Below are 16324 nucleotides of genomic sequence, written 5' to 3'. Positions count from 1 at the left end.
AAAAGAAATGAGTTATTAGAAATGAGTTATTAAATCTATTATGATTAGAAATGTGTTAAAAAATCTCTCCTTTAAACAGAAATTGGGGAAAAAACATACAGGAGGGCTAATACTTTCATTCTAAAATACCTGCCATTACAGTCTAACTCGGTTTCTTCCTCCTTTTCAGGATCCAGCATTGCTCACTCCTGCTCGGTCTCAGCGCCCTGCATGTACGGAGCCCCTGCCCCTTATCACTCCCAAAACACACTGCTGCCTCTCCAGGGAGCCACAGAGATCAGAGAAATGATGTCGTCGCTTCCCCCCATCAACACTGTGTTCATGGGGTCAACCAGTGGACCACCCTGACCAACACCTTATCTGTAATTCAACATCTGCTCTACTCACTGAAGGTCAGGCATGCTTTAGGCCCTGTTTACACCTGGTGTTAACAAGCATTTTTAGTGGTTTGTGGTTTGATCACAAGTGGTAAGCTGAGATGCATCACAATTGTAAGCATTAATGCTGTCATGAACTCAGATTTTCCTTGATCTCTTGAGATATATGAGGTAAATATACAATAAAAATACCCTTTAAAGAATTAGTTCACCCAAAAAATGATAATTCTGTTATTAACTACTCACCCTTATGTCCTTTCAATCCTCTAAAACCTTAGTTTATCTTCAGAACACAAATGAAGATATTTTAGATGAAATCCTGGAGCTCTCTCATCCTCCATAGACAGCAACAGTCCCCTTCCAAAGTCCAGAAAAGGAAGCAAAAACATTGTCAAAACATTCAGTGTGGCTTTAGTGGTTCAATTTTAATCCCATGAAGCTCCAAGTACACTTTTGACATAGCACAGTAGCGCTATTACAAGCAGAAAGAACAAGTATACTACATAGAAATGAATTATTTGAGCATACTGTGGTTTTCCGGTGAGCATGTGCGGTTCATTCCTGTATAAGTGTATGTGTAGACGAGCGGGAAATAGAGTTATTTCGAACTTCAATGGCAGCATATAATGGTCCATTCTGGCAATCTTGTGCTGTGGTCGGTGCAACATCAAACCACCTTTGCACAAGCCATTGAAATGAACGGGTTTCATAGTGCAGCATATTCCACATCCAGTACAAAACCTGCTTTAGACCACGCAGTGACTAGAGCTGAAGGGAAATAGAAACCTGCGCACTGAACACTGCTGGGTCCTGTCACGCAGTATAGCCTTTTTTTAGCTCAAATCTGGGATGTAGACTGTCAAACTTACAGTACATGCAGTAGTTTACGTTGGTGGACACAAATTGATTTTTTCAAACTTATGAAAATGTTCAATTAAACTTTAGCATTTACTTCTAAGTGAAGATTTAGAAAAACTTGTTCATGCTTTTATCAGCAGCAGGGTGGATTACTGTAACGGCCTCCTCACTGGTCTTCCTAAAAAGACAGTCAAACAGTTGCAGCTCATCCAGAATGCTGCAGCCAGAATTCTAACCAGAACCAGAAAATCAGAGCACATCACACCTGTACTCAGGTCTTTACACTGGCTGCCAGTTACATTCAGAATAGATTTTAAAGTATTATTACTGGTCTATAAATCACTAAATGGCCAAGGACCTAAATACATCACAGATATGCTCACTGAATACAAACCTAACAGATCACTCAGATCATTAGGATCATATAAACTAGAAGTTCCAAGAGTTCAGTCAAAGCAGGGTGAATCGGCTTTTAGCCACTATGCCCCCCACTGCTGGATTCAGCTTCCAGAAATGATCAGATGTGCTCCAACATTAGGCACATTCAAATCAAGACTGAAAACACATCTGTTTAGCTGTGCCTTTACTGAATGAGCACTGTGCTGCGTCCGACAGATTGCACTTTCATGTTTTTCTCTTCTTCTTCATTCTTTTATATCACATTTTACCTGTTTTTATGTTTTGTTTTGTTTTTACGCATTTTTATTATTTGTTTTTATTTTTATTTTACTTGTTTCTTTTATTCTTGTTTATGTAAAGCACTTTGAATTGCCATTGTGTATGAAATGTGCTATATAAATAAACTTGCCTTGCCTTGCCTAAAATCAGCTACACCTATTGAAAAACAGCACGTTTCAATGAGATGGATTAAAACAGCACATAAAATAGACTACTGCTTCCAAATTATAATGGTTTTAATGTACAAATTTTAATAATATTGTAAGTGAACAATAGAACAGTACAAAATAAACAAAAAAGATAGTTTGTGAGTGTGACCCCTTTAAAATGCATTAAATCTCTTGTGTCTGGATTTTGTCAAGACCCTTCCCTCTTATTTAGTCACACTCTACATAAAATTTTATAACTTTTCATACACATTTTTTTAACAAACTTAAGTGCTGTTAAATGACTGAACCCATGATATGTGGCTTATTAGATTTGATAATAATAATAATAATAATTCCTCACATTTATATAGCACATTTCTGTACACTCAAAGCGCTTTACACATTGGGGGGAATCTCCTAATTCACCACCAGTGTGTAGCACCCACCTTCATAGCAGCTATATTGGGCCAGACCGCACACAAGCTGATTGCTGAAAAGGAGACATGAGATTGATGAAGCCAATTATGATATGGGGATGGTTAGGAGGTCATAATGGACAGAGGCCAGTAGGCAAATTTGGCTTGAATTTTGGTCTTAAAGCCTTACAATTTTTTCAATGGACATCCAGGAATTTTTAACGACCACAGAGAGTCAGGACCTCAGTTTAACATCTCAGCCAAAAGAAGGCGCTCACTGAACAGTATAGAGCCCCCATCAATATAATGAGGCATTAGGACCCAAACAGACCACAGGTTGTGCACCCCCTGCTGGTCTCACTAAGATCACTTCCGGCAACAACCCAGCTTTCTCTTGTGGTCTCCCATCTTCTGTAGGTACTTCCAGGCCACAGCCCTGTTGCAGAGAGCTAGCTGCCGGCTAATAGAAGCGAATGAAAAGATGTGGAAATTAACTGTACATTTGATTTGATTGTCAAGTATGGTTTTCCATACTCGAAATTGGTCCTCTGCTTTTGACCCAATTCGATCACAAGTCCAACTCCTTAACCGTTAGGCCAAATACCCCAATGCAAGTGAATTATGATCATATTATTTTGATGCACAATCTCAAAACAGGTGCCATAATGAGCATGTTTTGAGGCTGTTTAAATTAGGCATGGGATGATGACCGGTTTCAAGGTTTACAGCGGTTTGGAAAAGTCAAGGTTTTAAAGGATTTTTTTGACGTGTTTTTTGTGGCTATTTTATTAGTTTTTTTAGTGCAACAGTATCTCCAGCAGTAAAGGACCATCCACAGCAGAAACTACTCCAAAACATTTGAAATGTTTCCTAAAATTAAAATTATTGTGTTTAAAAGGGGGGAAAGTTGTTAATTACAATACCATGTTACTGTGACACCATGATGTTTTTATCCAAGGTTATCAGATCTTATACTGGCCCATGCATGCCTAGTTGAAATGCATTTACATTATAAAAACAATTCAAATGAATGTGTTTTGGACCACCTCTGGAAGTGGATCAAAGCATTTTAGACCCCATTTACAGCTATATTTTCCACTTGTGATCAGACTTATTAAAATGCATTGCAGGCAGGCTAATTGGCTCCTTTTATTTTGATCTGAATTATTATTTTTAAAGTTATGATTATTTTGGCCCGATTATCTCTTATGTAAGGTTTTTATAATATTATATACTGTAATATAATATGATTGTTGCTCTTATTTTAAAATTGTTGTATATACTAATAAAATATATATATACTGTATAATTGATCATTTTCATTATTTAATAAACAACAAGCTAAAAACATCTGAGCTGTGAACATCTGACATTGTTTATTAACGTTTCTAACAGATTCGCATTAAAGATGTTCAGCCTTCAGATGAGTCCTTTCTTGGAAAATGCATTGATTCATAAAGGGCATTTCTAATGCAGTCATTAAAAAGGAGACAAGCAAATGAAGGCAGCTGAAGGACATAAATAGAGCAAACTTTGACGGCAGATGTTCAAATCAGATGGAACGGGTTCAAAGGAGCAGGGTTATTAGAGATAACTAAACCTAATACCATAAATCATTTCATTTACTTGGACATTCTTTTCTAATGAAATGAAACTTCTAACTGTACACACCTAAAATAAACAACTTACAGGTATATGAAATATATTTTAATTTAAATGAAACAAAGATTAATACAAATAAAATATATTTAAAATTAGCAACATCAATAAAATAAGTGCTTAAACGAAAACAGAAAAATATAATTAAAAGCCAATTTCAAAATATTAATAAAATCTATAATAAGACACACGCGCACACACACACACACACACACACACACACACACACACACAGTTCTTTTTTAAATATTTCCCAAATATTATATAATGATAATATTTTTTTTTTTCTGGAGTTTTTAATTTTTTAAACACGATTTTAAGGTCAAATTTTTTTTTGATAGTTTACAGAACAAACCAAAATTACCCTAACCTGTCTAGTTAACCTAACTAACCCAGTTAAGCCTTTAAATGTCACTGCTGTATAAAAGCTGTAAAAAAAAGTCTTGAGAAAAATATCTAGCAAAATATTATTTAATGTCATTATGACAAAGATAAAATAAATCAGTTATTAGAAATGAGTTATTAAAACTATTATGATTAGAAATGTGTTAAAAAAAATCTTCAATCCATTAAACAGAAATTGGGGGAAAAAATAAACAGGGGAGCTGATATTTCTGACTTCAACTGTGTGTGTGTGTGTGTGTGTGTGTGTGTGTGTGTGTGTGTGTATATATATATACACCGGCCCCTTTATTAGGTACACGTAACTAGTACCAGGTTGAACCTCCTTTTGCCTTTAGAACTGCCTTAATCCTTCATGGCATTGATTCAACAAGGTACTGGAAATATTCCTCTGAGGTTTTGGTCCATATTGACATGACAGCATCACGCAGTTATCAGTCTGAGATGATTCGCGCTTTATGACATGGTGCGATATCCTGTTGCAAGTACAATCAATAAAAATCGTATTTAAAAACAAAAAATATTTAATTGAAAGCTAATTCACAATAATAATAAAAACTATATATATATACTACTTTACTTTTATATATATGCAATTTATTGCAATTTTAATATAAATGAAAAAATATAAAAAATAAAAATAACATCAAAATCTATCAAAATTGAGCAACATTAATAAAAACAAAAAATATATAATTAAAAGCTAATTGAAAATGTTGATAAAAACTATAAAAGTATACATATTTTATTTTAATTACATTTGGTAATTTTGTGGTAATTGTACATGCAAAAATGCAAAACAAAATGACTAAACGTTCAACTAAATGAAACTGACCAGTAGTATTTTAATTTGTATATACTATACTGTACCTTTCATAAATATTTTGAATTAGCTTTTAATGACATTTTCATTTAGGTTAAAATTGTATTGATGTTGCTGATTATTATTGATTTTATTGGTCTAATGTTTGGCTTTTTTAAACGAAAATGTAAATTTATACTGTACTTTCCAGTCTTCGATATAATTATATTCAATTTGTAATTGTAGTGCTCCAACTTTGAATGTTCTCCCCATGTTCAAGTGGATTTTCTCCACAGTCCTAAGACGTGTGGTGATGGTAAACTGGGTAAGCTAAATTGTACATACTGTATATGGGTATGTCCTGGTCCTCCAGGTTGGGGATTGAGTGTTGGGCTAACAACCCACCTCATAAGTAAGTGCTCTAACTTAAATGTATTTTATTATGCTGCTAGAGCTAAATTTCAACATTTATATTTTGTTTAATTTATTTGGGAACCCAATAACTAAAAATTGTTTTAGTCTTAGTCTATTGTAATAACCCCAGTTCACATTTCAAACCACAGATCAAATTTGGTTGTTATCATCGACGGAAGTGATTAGTTGATTTCTGCATTGTTAACTAAGTTAAGCTGATAAAGATGTTGACTAAAACTAGACAAGTTGTTCATACATTGTGACTCTTATAGGATCTTTCAATTGAGTCTTTTTGTTAGTCTTCGAGCAGATGGAGGCTAATAAATCCATAATCAGATCGGCAGTAATCATATCATCGCATCTTAATATATTTGTATGTTTGGTTGCTGGTGCAAGCAGCTCGGAGGACGATTTCATCATTTGTGTGTGTGCAAAGACGTGAGGATGAATGATAAAACTGTGGCCACATTGTGCTGGCCTTTATCTACTCAAAGAGAAAATCCATTTCGGGCCTCGGACAGGAACAGATGGCTTGAAATGTAATGATTACAAAATCCTGACGTTAAAATAGTTTAATTACAAAGTCAATAATGCCTCCAACAATTGCCGGGGCTTTAGTGTAAAAACAACAGAAGGCAGAACGCAAACTTTGGGACAATGTTTAACCAGAACTTTGCATTAGGCAGGAAGACTCCATATGCAGCTCTGCAGAGCAAAGATCAACAGATCTGGTGTAATTATCACCGTGTGTGAGCGTGTGTGTGTGAGAGAGAGATATGTGTTTAGTGCAGTAATGTGTGCTTACCTGATTTCTGTCACAATCATATTTACATCTTACACGTTTATGATATTTTCTGAAGCTTTTAAATCTTAAAGGTCCTCTGAAATTAAAAGAATTGTTTTGTAGATGTTAGATTTAGTCTGTTCAGTGTAAGAATATTTATCAGCTAGTGTGCTGCAAAACAGTGACAAAATTAGATATAAAACAAATATAAACAACATAGCCTCATTCTGAAAGCGTAGCCCTATCTACCTTTCTGGAGATCGCAAATTATGTAGCCAGAAGTATGAATGGTTGCATTTCTTCTTTAAAACGAACACTATAGGATGGTTTGACACGGTTATTTTTCATGATTACCAGCAGACTGCTTACCTCTGTATGTAAGGCTTTCCAGCTGTTACCAGTTTGTCCAGTTAGCTCGCCATGTACGTCAGTGGACTTGATACGTAGATAGGAGTTGACCACGACAATGGGGTTTGAGTTCGGCGATGAACAGTTCCAGAAAGCAGGTTGGACAAAAACAGAAGCCAAAAAGTCAAGTAAATAAAGGGTGAGAATTTGGTAAAATCTGAAAACATTGTAAAATTCAGATGAGGGCTTTACTTTTTCTGGATTGCTTTTGAAAACTGTCCGTTGGGTTTAGGGAAAATGAGTGGGCGGGTCAATCAGTGCATTTGAAGACACTATTGGTTAGGTGTAGGGAAGGAGGAGGGTGGGGTCAGTCGATCGGTCAGTCAACAACAGCGTCTGGTGGATTTACGTGAGAACAACAGGTGCAAATGCCACTCGCGAGAGAATTTTGAAATCTGAAAAAGCATACACAGCAGCCTCGGGTGGTTTTGCAGAAAAACAAAAACTGCAAAAAAAATTAGCTCCTGGGATGTATTTGGCACTCTCTAGAAATGTATATAGTGGTACAATTTCAGAATGAGCTGGGGTTGAATATAAACATGTAAAGCTTGCTGTTTGTCACTTCCACCTAAATCCTTTATTCATTGTCTTTCAAGCTTAGTCCCTTATTTATCAGGGGTCGCCCCAGTGGAATAAACCGACAACTTATTCAGCATATGTTTTACACAACGAATGCCCTTCCAGCTGCAACCCAGTACTGTAAAACACCCATACACACTAATTTACACACATACGCTATGGCCAATTTAGTTTATTCAATTTACCCATAGCCCATATATTTGGACTGTGAGGGAAACCAGAGCACATGGAAGAAACCCAAACCAACATGAAAAGAACATGCAAACTCCACACAGAAATGCCTATTGACCGAGCCAGGACTCGAATCAGCGAGCTTCTTGCTGTGAGGCAACAGTGCTCGTGTTGCCCGTAAATTGTTTCAATTTAAAGAAAATGCATGGAAAAGGCTTGAAATGTATCCACAATTCTGGAATGTCACTTGTAATAGAATATTGAGTATAAATGTAAAGATTTAGTATTATAATGCAAGCTTTAACATGTACTCACTTTCTAGCAAATAATGATCCAAGAATGATATTAAAAAAGATATTTTCTGTTAGATGCTTTTTACTTTTATGTAAACACATATCAGCCCAAGAGATTAGATCAGGGGTGCCCAAACTCAATCCTGGAGGGCTGGTGCCCTTCATAGTTTAGCTCCAACTTACTTAAATGTACCAGCTTACAGGTTTCAAGTATACCTAGAAAGAGCTGGATTAGCTGGTTCAGGTAGGTCTGATTAGTGTTGTAACTAAACTAAGCAGGACACCGGCCCTTCAGGAATGAGTTTGGGCACCCCTGGATTAGATTGTTTTTATTTTGATATTTTATGGTAGATGCTTTAATCTGATATAAACAGAAACTAGCCCAATGTATTATATTGTGTCTATTTTGCACATTTCATAGCATCTTAATGCAAAATATATATAAGTTTATAAAAAAAGATATGGCGAAGCAGTGGCGCAGTAGGCAAGAAAGTCGCTGGTTCGAGCCTCGGCTCAGTTGGCGTTTCTGTGTGGAGTTTGCATGTTCTCCCTGCGTTCGTGTGGGTTTCCTCCGGGTGCTCCGGTTTCCCCTACAGTCCAAAGACATGCGGTACAGGTGAATTGGGTAGGCTAAATTGTCCGTAGTGTATGAGTGTGTGTGTGTGAATGTGTGTGTGGATGTTTCCCAGAGATGGGTTGCAGCTGGAAGGGCATCCGCTGCGTAAAAACTTGCTGGATAAGTTGGCGGTTCATTCCTCTGTGGCGACCCCGGATTAATAAAGGGACTAAGCCGACAAGAAAATAAATGAATGAATGAAAAAAAGATATAAGGCGACAGTGGTTAGTACTGTCACCTCACAGCAAGAAGGTTGCTAGTTTGAGTCCCGGCTGGGTCAGTTGGCATTTCTGTGTTTGTGCATGGAGTTTGCATGTTCTCCCCGTGTTCACGTGGGTTTCCTCTGGGTGCTCCGGTTTCCCCTACAAGCCCCCAAAAAACCATGTGGTATAGTTGAATTGGGTTGGCTATATTTGTCCGTAGTGTGTGTGTGTGTGTGTGTGTGTGTGTGTGTGTGTGTGTGTGTGTGTGTGAATGAGTGTTTATGGATGTTTCCCAGTACTTGGTTGCAACTGGAAGGACCTCCACTGTGTAAAATATAGACAGGCAAACCCAAATGAAAAAAGGGACAAAGCCAAAGGAAAATAAATGAATGAAAAAAATCTATTTTATGTTAGATACTTTGATCTGATGTAAACAGAGATTATAGTTTGTATTTTGCAGATTTAATATTTTCTGGAATTTTACCCTACTGTAACATGGATTTAAGGGTATTTATTTAGAACAACAGAGACCTGGTACTTTTTCTTTCCACGATAACACCATGCTTTTAATAACAAGTGACACACACAGCTATGCAGAATGAAAACAGCAGAATCAACTTTGCAGCAGAAGTGTTTCCTCAACACTTGAGATTGCAGGGTTGAGAGGAAAACACCTACAGCATCTCTAGCAACACATGAATGAAGGAACGTTATCAATGTGTACAGTTTGCAGAGGAGGCTTTCAACTGCATTGGCCAACAGGGGTTTGTTAAACTTTCTAGCATGTGTTCACACTTACAGACAGTTTTGCTCTCCCACCAAAACAGAAACTGACAGATCTTGTTTTCTCACATTCACACACAGTCATTTTAAGGACCTAAAATAAAGAAAGTAAAGACTTTGTCATGACATCTGTACTTTTGCAACAGAACTTATATCATTATACAGTATGTGTTATATTTTTATAAGCTAATGAAAAACTTATTAAATGTGTAAAGAAGTGAAATTGGTAAAATTTTGTTTGTGTGTACACACATACAAATCTGCTCGAAGTTTAATGTAATTTGTAATGTTATTTGCAAACGACTTTAAGATAAAAACTTTGTTTTTCTGGCATGTTTGGTTAAATCTTTATATCTTTTTAAAGATATAAATCCCTTTAATTGATGTAAAAATGTTCACCATGGTACTTTAAATATTCAGTCTAATATCACATGCAAGTATGACTTCAAAACAACATCAGCACTAGCCTTATTACAACTTTGTTGTACTTTGATAGTCATTGGGTGCTAATATGATTTCACTATAAAGTACTTGAAAATAATACTTTTCAAAAATTATTATTAAGGAGAACGTCCGAATGTTTGAATATAAAACCATGTTTACCTCAATATCTTGGGAATGCTAATGCAGATGACGTGGATGCTAATATACCTTTATAGGCTACCTACAGTAGGCTACATTAATGTTTTCCAAGAAAATGGATTTTTTTTAATTTTGTAAGTTTAAATATTAGATATTCAACACCAAACCAAAACATTTCGTTAGGCCTATTAACCTGTAGAAATTCACAAACTGCGCACGCGCAGATTCTGTGTCTCCAAAAAAACCTACAACAACAACATATTTTACTGGGTAAATTAAATAAGTTACCTCATATGTAACTTCATTGGTAAGACATTTACTGGGGTAAACTCCAAACTTAGTTTTCAATTTAGCCACACGGTGCACATGTGATGTCTCCTGTATGAGTGGTGTTATTACGTGTGAAGTGTTTTCTGTCCACATAGAGGCAGTGTTGTGCAGGAGATTAGATCATGAACCTGTTGAGGAGCACTTTGGCTGTTTGTGCATTAGTTTACCTCAGTTCATTTATACATTTTCTTCTCTGCTTAGTCCTATTATTAATCTGGGGTCGCCACAGCGAACCTGGTACATTTCTTAGATCAGAATTAAAATTTGCACAATAGTAAGTGCATTTCTCAAAAGTCAAAACAACATATTTAGCAAAAGACCAAAGACTACCTGCAAAACTCTCTTGCTCAAAATCTTTGGTTAGTTAATCTCTCAAAAAAATTTCTGTCAATATACATGTCAGTGCCATCAGAACGACAAGTCATTGTGTATAGATAAGACAGTCTTAGGTGTTCTAATGTAAACTATGGTCATTTTTATTTGCTCTTTGTACTGTAATTTGTTGCCAGATCATATCATTGAGATACAAAAAGGAAAATACAGCTGCATAGCACAAAGAACAACAAAACCAAAATAAAAATGTGAACACAGGAAAATCTTGTTTGAGATGCACTTTTGTTAGAGAAAGTCAAGATTCACCTGGGAGAAATGTACCAATCGTAGAAAGCTTATATACAGTAATCAGAGAGCAAAATTCAATACCTTTTAAGACCTTTTAAAGACTCTTTCTATACATTTTAAGACCTTATAACCACTTTAGGTTTTAACTGAAAACACTGGCAACATTTTAACTTACAGTATATACAAAATATTAATGTAGGAAAATAATCCAAAACTAAAACATTATTCATATACTGTATACAAATCTATTAAATCTAGCTAATTCAGCAGGTTGGCGCCTATAGAACTGCAGAAATAATGGTGTTGCCTTGATTACTGCAATAAACAAAGCAGCATGATGTGAAATCTAGTAGGATTTCATTGATTTTATAAACTACACAGCATCCTGATATTCACAGATTTAATTTAGACAAACTTTAGCAGACAACCATACAATGCATAATCAAAACTGATATAAAATGTTACACCTTGAAACATAGCATTTAGTACTTTTTATTACTTTTTAAGGGCCTTATATTTCTCTATATTGATTTATCAACATTTAATACATTTTAAGACCCCGCGGACAGTCTAGATTAAGTAAATAAGTCTAACGGAAATGTATAGAAACATGCATTATGACAAAATATTATGGCAATTTTGCTTGTATTTTTGCTTGTAAAGGGGACATTCTAGCAACAACCTACATTATCTATCCCTGAAATGAAAACATTAATGCAGTGAATAAAAAGTATCTCATCCCATAAATGTCTAAAATGGACTGATGGTTGATTTCTGTGAGTTGTTCTGTGAAGGAATTTCATTCATTTGGTTCTCGGATTGTTTTTCTTTATTAAAAACACTTTACAATTGTATACCCTGTCACTGACCATGTATCTGTCATTGAACCTACAGCTTTAATAGTTCTGTTATGCTGAAACTGTTATTTAGACAACAAAATACTTCAGGAATAGCAAGTTTAAGTTGTTATCATTCACATCAACTGATTAAAATCATGAAATAAATTAATTCTACAAATAAATAATTTAAATATAGCATACAAATAAATTTACAATTGTCCCCATGATTCTATCAGACCTGTTACATCTGCATTAAATTTAGCATAAAATGCGTCCAATGCACCATTAAGGCTATGTCTCTGAAGTGACATCATTTGATGGAGGAGAAGCTGACAGTGACCAAGGATGTGTTCTATCATTGATTTTATTTATTTATTTATTTTTCGAGGATGACAAGCTTGAGTCAGGCCCTGTCACATTTTTTATAAGTGAAAATGTACGTTTCTGGTAGAATGTCTCAAAGACTTATGCTATGAACTGATGCATAAATGTTTTGGGGGTCTATTCAACTAAGGCCAAAACAATACATTTTGATCAACATGGCAAACACAATTAATAATGTAGGAAACAACAGAGAATTGTACATAATCATTTGCATGAATGCATCAAAGCATTTGCAACTTGTTCAAAGAAAACTGCTTTTCTGATGTGCACAAGTGACAATAAAGATTGAACATAATTGTTGAATTGAATGAAGATTAAACTGTAATTGTTGTAGAAGATGATGAATATATCCTAGCTTTTAATTCTGCATGCTAAGACATTAAATGTTAAAACATGATTGTACATTGCACATTTCTTTGCATTAGGATCGGCTTAATATGTATTTAAAACTGGGTAAAACTAATATTTATTTCAAGAAAATGTCATTTCATTTAAAGTTTACATCACTGCACTGATTGATATTTTAGCATAAGAAGAGATGATTTGTTACCTTTGGTGGGCCTTCACCACAATTCTTCAAATGCTGTCTGTCAGCTCATAGGTTTTGACTAACAAGAAGCCCAAGAATTCCTCAACTGTGTGTGTCCAAACCTGGAGCAAGCATCCATCCATCCATCCATCCATCCATCCATCCATCCATCCATCCATCCATCCATCCATCCATCCATCCATCCATCCATCCATCCATCCATCCATCCATCCATCCATCCATCCATCCATCCATCCATCTATCTATCTATCTATCTATCTATCTATCTATCTATCTATCTATCTATCTATCTATCTATCTATTAGATGGTTTGTTCCATCTAGATGGATGGATGGATCAACAGATAGATGGATAGGACAAATACTTTAACAATTAAAATATTTAGCAGTGTAAATTAATGCCTTAACTAATGTTAATTAATATTATTTTAGCTATAAGGAAAAGGGTACAAAAAAAGATGTGTGTGTGTGTGTGTGTGTGTGTGCGCGTACATCTGCTTTCATCTTGCCCTTTGACGTCCCCTTTAGACAGTTTTCCAGTGTCTTTATGGATATCAGGCTGGTCGAAACAGCTTAACCTTTTTTTGTGTGTGCCTTTTATTTAATTCTCTTTTAAAGCTAAAATAATTACAAACACGCTCGTTAGCTTTCTCAATAGTGTCAATGTAAATCCTGACACAGTTTTATGCAAACGCTAAGCATCCAGCTGGTTCTCCTGGCGCTTTATTGGAGAAGAAGTCTTTTGCGCGTTCATCTATCAGTGAAAGTGCTCCATTCAAAACAGCGTATTAATTAGAGCCCGAGGTGAGACGCACACTGAGGGCCACTTGATGCAAAAGGATAGAAAGTGTCAAATGGGTAAAATCAAATGAATATGTTTCTCCGCAGCCTCAAGGAGCAAAAGATATGCCTACAAACATCTATAATTGGTGTAAGTCAAAGCTTCATTCATCTCATTTGCAGAACATCTGATGCAGAGATTTTGATTTATGTATTTCTGTGTGGCTTTTTTTTTACTGCGTTTTTGACTGTGTGTGTCAGACCAAATGAACACGCTCCCATCCCCCTTGTCTCTTTGTTACGGACCCTTCGCCTCTGGTCTGTGTGAGTGTGTGTGTCTTTTGTGAGGACGTCCCGTGTCTCTATGGCAGCCCAGATGAGGTTCAGTGAAGGCAAGACATGTGCCGTCTGGAGGAGACGGACAGGTGTGACGGGACTCTCTTTTCAATGGGCTTTATATGAGATATGCTGAGACAAATCTCTATTAGAAACATGAAGACTGTACAGTTATTAGCCCCCTGTATATTTATTCCCTCAATTTCTGTTTAACGGAAAGAAGATTTTTTTCAACACATTTCTAAACATAATTGTTTTAATAACTCATTTCTAATAACCGATTTATTTTATCTTTGTCATGATGACAGTACATAATATTTGACTAGATGTTTTTCAAAACACTAGTACTCAGGTTAAAGTGCAATTTAAAGGCTTAACTGGGTTAATTAGGCAAGTCATTGTATAACGGTGGTAGACAATCGAAAAATATATATATTGTTTAAGGGGACCAATAATATTGACCTTAAAATATTTTTAAAAAAATGTAAAACTGCTTTTATTCTAGCCGAAATAAAATAAATAAGACTTTCTCCAGAAGATAAAATGTTATAGGAAATACTGTGAATCACAGAAGGGCTAATCATATTGACTTTACCTGTATAAGACCAAAATTATCAGCCCCTACTGTGAAATTGCATTTCTTTTTTCATATGTTTTCCAAGTAATGAATAATTTATGATACATTTTTAAAAAATTATAGTTTTAATAACTACTTAAACCACTTTGCTGTAATGACATTGGCTTTAACCTTTTATTAATTAGGGGTCGCCACAGCGGAATGAATCGCCTACCTATCCAGCATATTTTTCACGCAGCAGATGCCCATCTAGCTGCAACCCATCACCAGGAAAACACCCATACACTTATATTCATATACATACACTACAGACAATTTAGCCAACCCAATTCACCTGTACCGCATGTCTTTGGACTGTGGGGGAAGTCAGAGGCCCCAAACACCGGGAGAGCATGCAAACTCTATATAGAAATGCCAACTTGCCCAGCTGAGGCTCGAACCAGCGACCATATTGCTGTGAGGTGACAGTTTTACCCACTCCATTTTTCAATTAACTGAAAAAAAATGTGTAAAAATAAAATATGAGAAATAGCATCCTATCATCATTCAACAACATATTTATGTTAAAGGAATTATGTGTATTTATTAAAACACACAACAGAATGAGAAAACATATTCAATTCAACTCAATTCACCTTTATTTCTATAATGCGTTTACAATGTAGATTGTGTCAAAGCAGCTTCACATTGACGATTAGAGTGATTTAAAACAGTGTAGTTCAGTTTTTAGAGTTCAGTTCAGTTTAGTTCAGTTTAGTGTGGTTTGAAAACATACTAAACTGTATATATTATTTAAATGATTTATAACTTCTTAAAGGATAACAACAAAAGTAAAACGATTTAAAATAACAATCAATACATATTTTGGGGCCTTTTAATATGTTGTCAAATGATTCTAAAGATCTCAAAACTCAGGGATTCTAGTAGTACCCAGAATAGCAAAGTCGACTAAAGGAGGTCGAGCCTTCTCATTTATGGCACCTAAACTCTGGAATAGTCTTCCTGATAATGTCCGAGGCTCAGACAAACTCTCTTAGTTCAAAACAAGATTAAAGACCTATCTGTTTATTATTAATTATCTGTTAATCGCTGCACGATTCTGGCTAAAATGAGAATCACAATTTTTTTTGCTTAAAATAAAGATCTAGTAAAAGATAGTAAAGATTTTCTCACGATTCTGTAGATGTAAAATAAAGGTTTAAATGAGTGGGCTATTATTATTGTTATTTCTCAAACATATGGTAAAAAAAAACGTATTACTATTATATGTAGGTCTACTGTTTATTCTTGTCATGTTCACCAGCGAACAACCACCAGATGTCGCTGGTAAACATTCACACACAAACATACACACTCATTGAACTACATATCTGCCATGTTATGGACTACAACACCCAGTCATGCCACACACACACAACCGGTTCCGGATCCACACTGATTGAACTCTCACAGCTAAAGCCACTCACACAATGATTATTTGGACTATTTAAACCCCTCTTTTCCACACACATGTTGCCGAGTCTTGTTATCTGTCACAGTGACATTACAACGGGTTTTCTTTGGCTGCCTTTGCCGTGTTTTGATCCTTGTCTTGCTTATTTATTTAATTCTGTTTGCTGCCTGCCTCTGACCATCTGCCTGTTAATTTGACTTTGACTCTGGATTGCCCTCATACGTCTGGTTGCCCCTGTATTGACCACTGCTTGCCTTACAATTCTAATAAACCTGCACGTG

The 16324-nt window shown here is 35.6% G+C and overlaps 1 protein-coding gene and 2 long non-coding RNA genes across 17 annotated transcripts in view; 1 reads left to right on the top strand and 2 right to left on the bottom strand.

Moving 5' to 3' along the window:
* The window catches only part of rfx6 (regulatory factor X, 6), a 31579-nt gene extending 30225 nt beyond the window's left edge, over positions 1-1354 (top strand). For 4 of the 5 annotated variants that reach the window (XM_087297039.1, XM_087297041.1, XM_087297040.1 and 1 more), the window contains one exon: positions 170-1354. In XM_087297039.1, coding sequence (XP_087153165.1) covers positions 170-348 — 179 coding nt within the window. In that variant the 3' untranslated portion in view covers positions 349-1354. 5 annotated transcript variants of the gene reach the window in all.
* Positions 1-16324, bottom strand: part of LOC147839443 (uncharacterized) — an 837962-nt gene that overhangs the window by 650808 nt on the left and 170830 nt on the right. The window lies entirely within an intron of this gene.
* LOC137488687 (uncharacterized) overlaps positions 1-16324 on the bottom strand; it is a 152167-nt gene that overhangs the window by 20007 nt on the left and 115836 nt on the right. For 2 of the 11 annotated variants that reach the window (XR_015519074.1, XR_015519071.1), the window contains exons 6-9: positions 14925-15084; positions 7140-7283; positions 6909-6974; positions 624-734 (exon numbers count right to left, since the gene is read on the bottom strand). This is a non-coding gene — a long non-coding RNA (uncharacterized LOC137488687). Of the gene's footprint in view, positions 1-623; positions 735-6560; positions 6635-6908; positions 6975-7139; positions 7343-9608; positions 9687-12898; positions 13000-13894; positions 14476-14519; positions 15085-16324 lie in introns of those variants that run through there. The other 9 variants (XR_015519066.1, XR_015519073.1, XR_015519068.1 and 6 more) reach the window with 8 other exon arrangements.

This window comes from Danio rerio, chromosome 20 (assembly GCF_052040795.2).
Source record: "Danio rerio strain M-AB ecotype USA chromosome 20, GRCz13ab, whole genome shotgun sequence".
NCBI classification, from domain to species: domain Eukaryota; kingdom Metazoa; phylum Chordata; class Actinopteri; order Cypriniformes; family Danionidae; genus Danio; species Danio rerio.
This window is presented reverse-complemented; position numbering and strand designations above follow the sequence as displayed.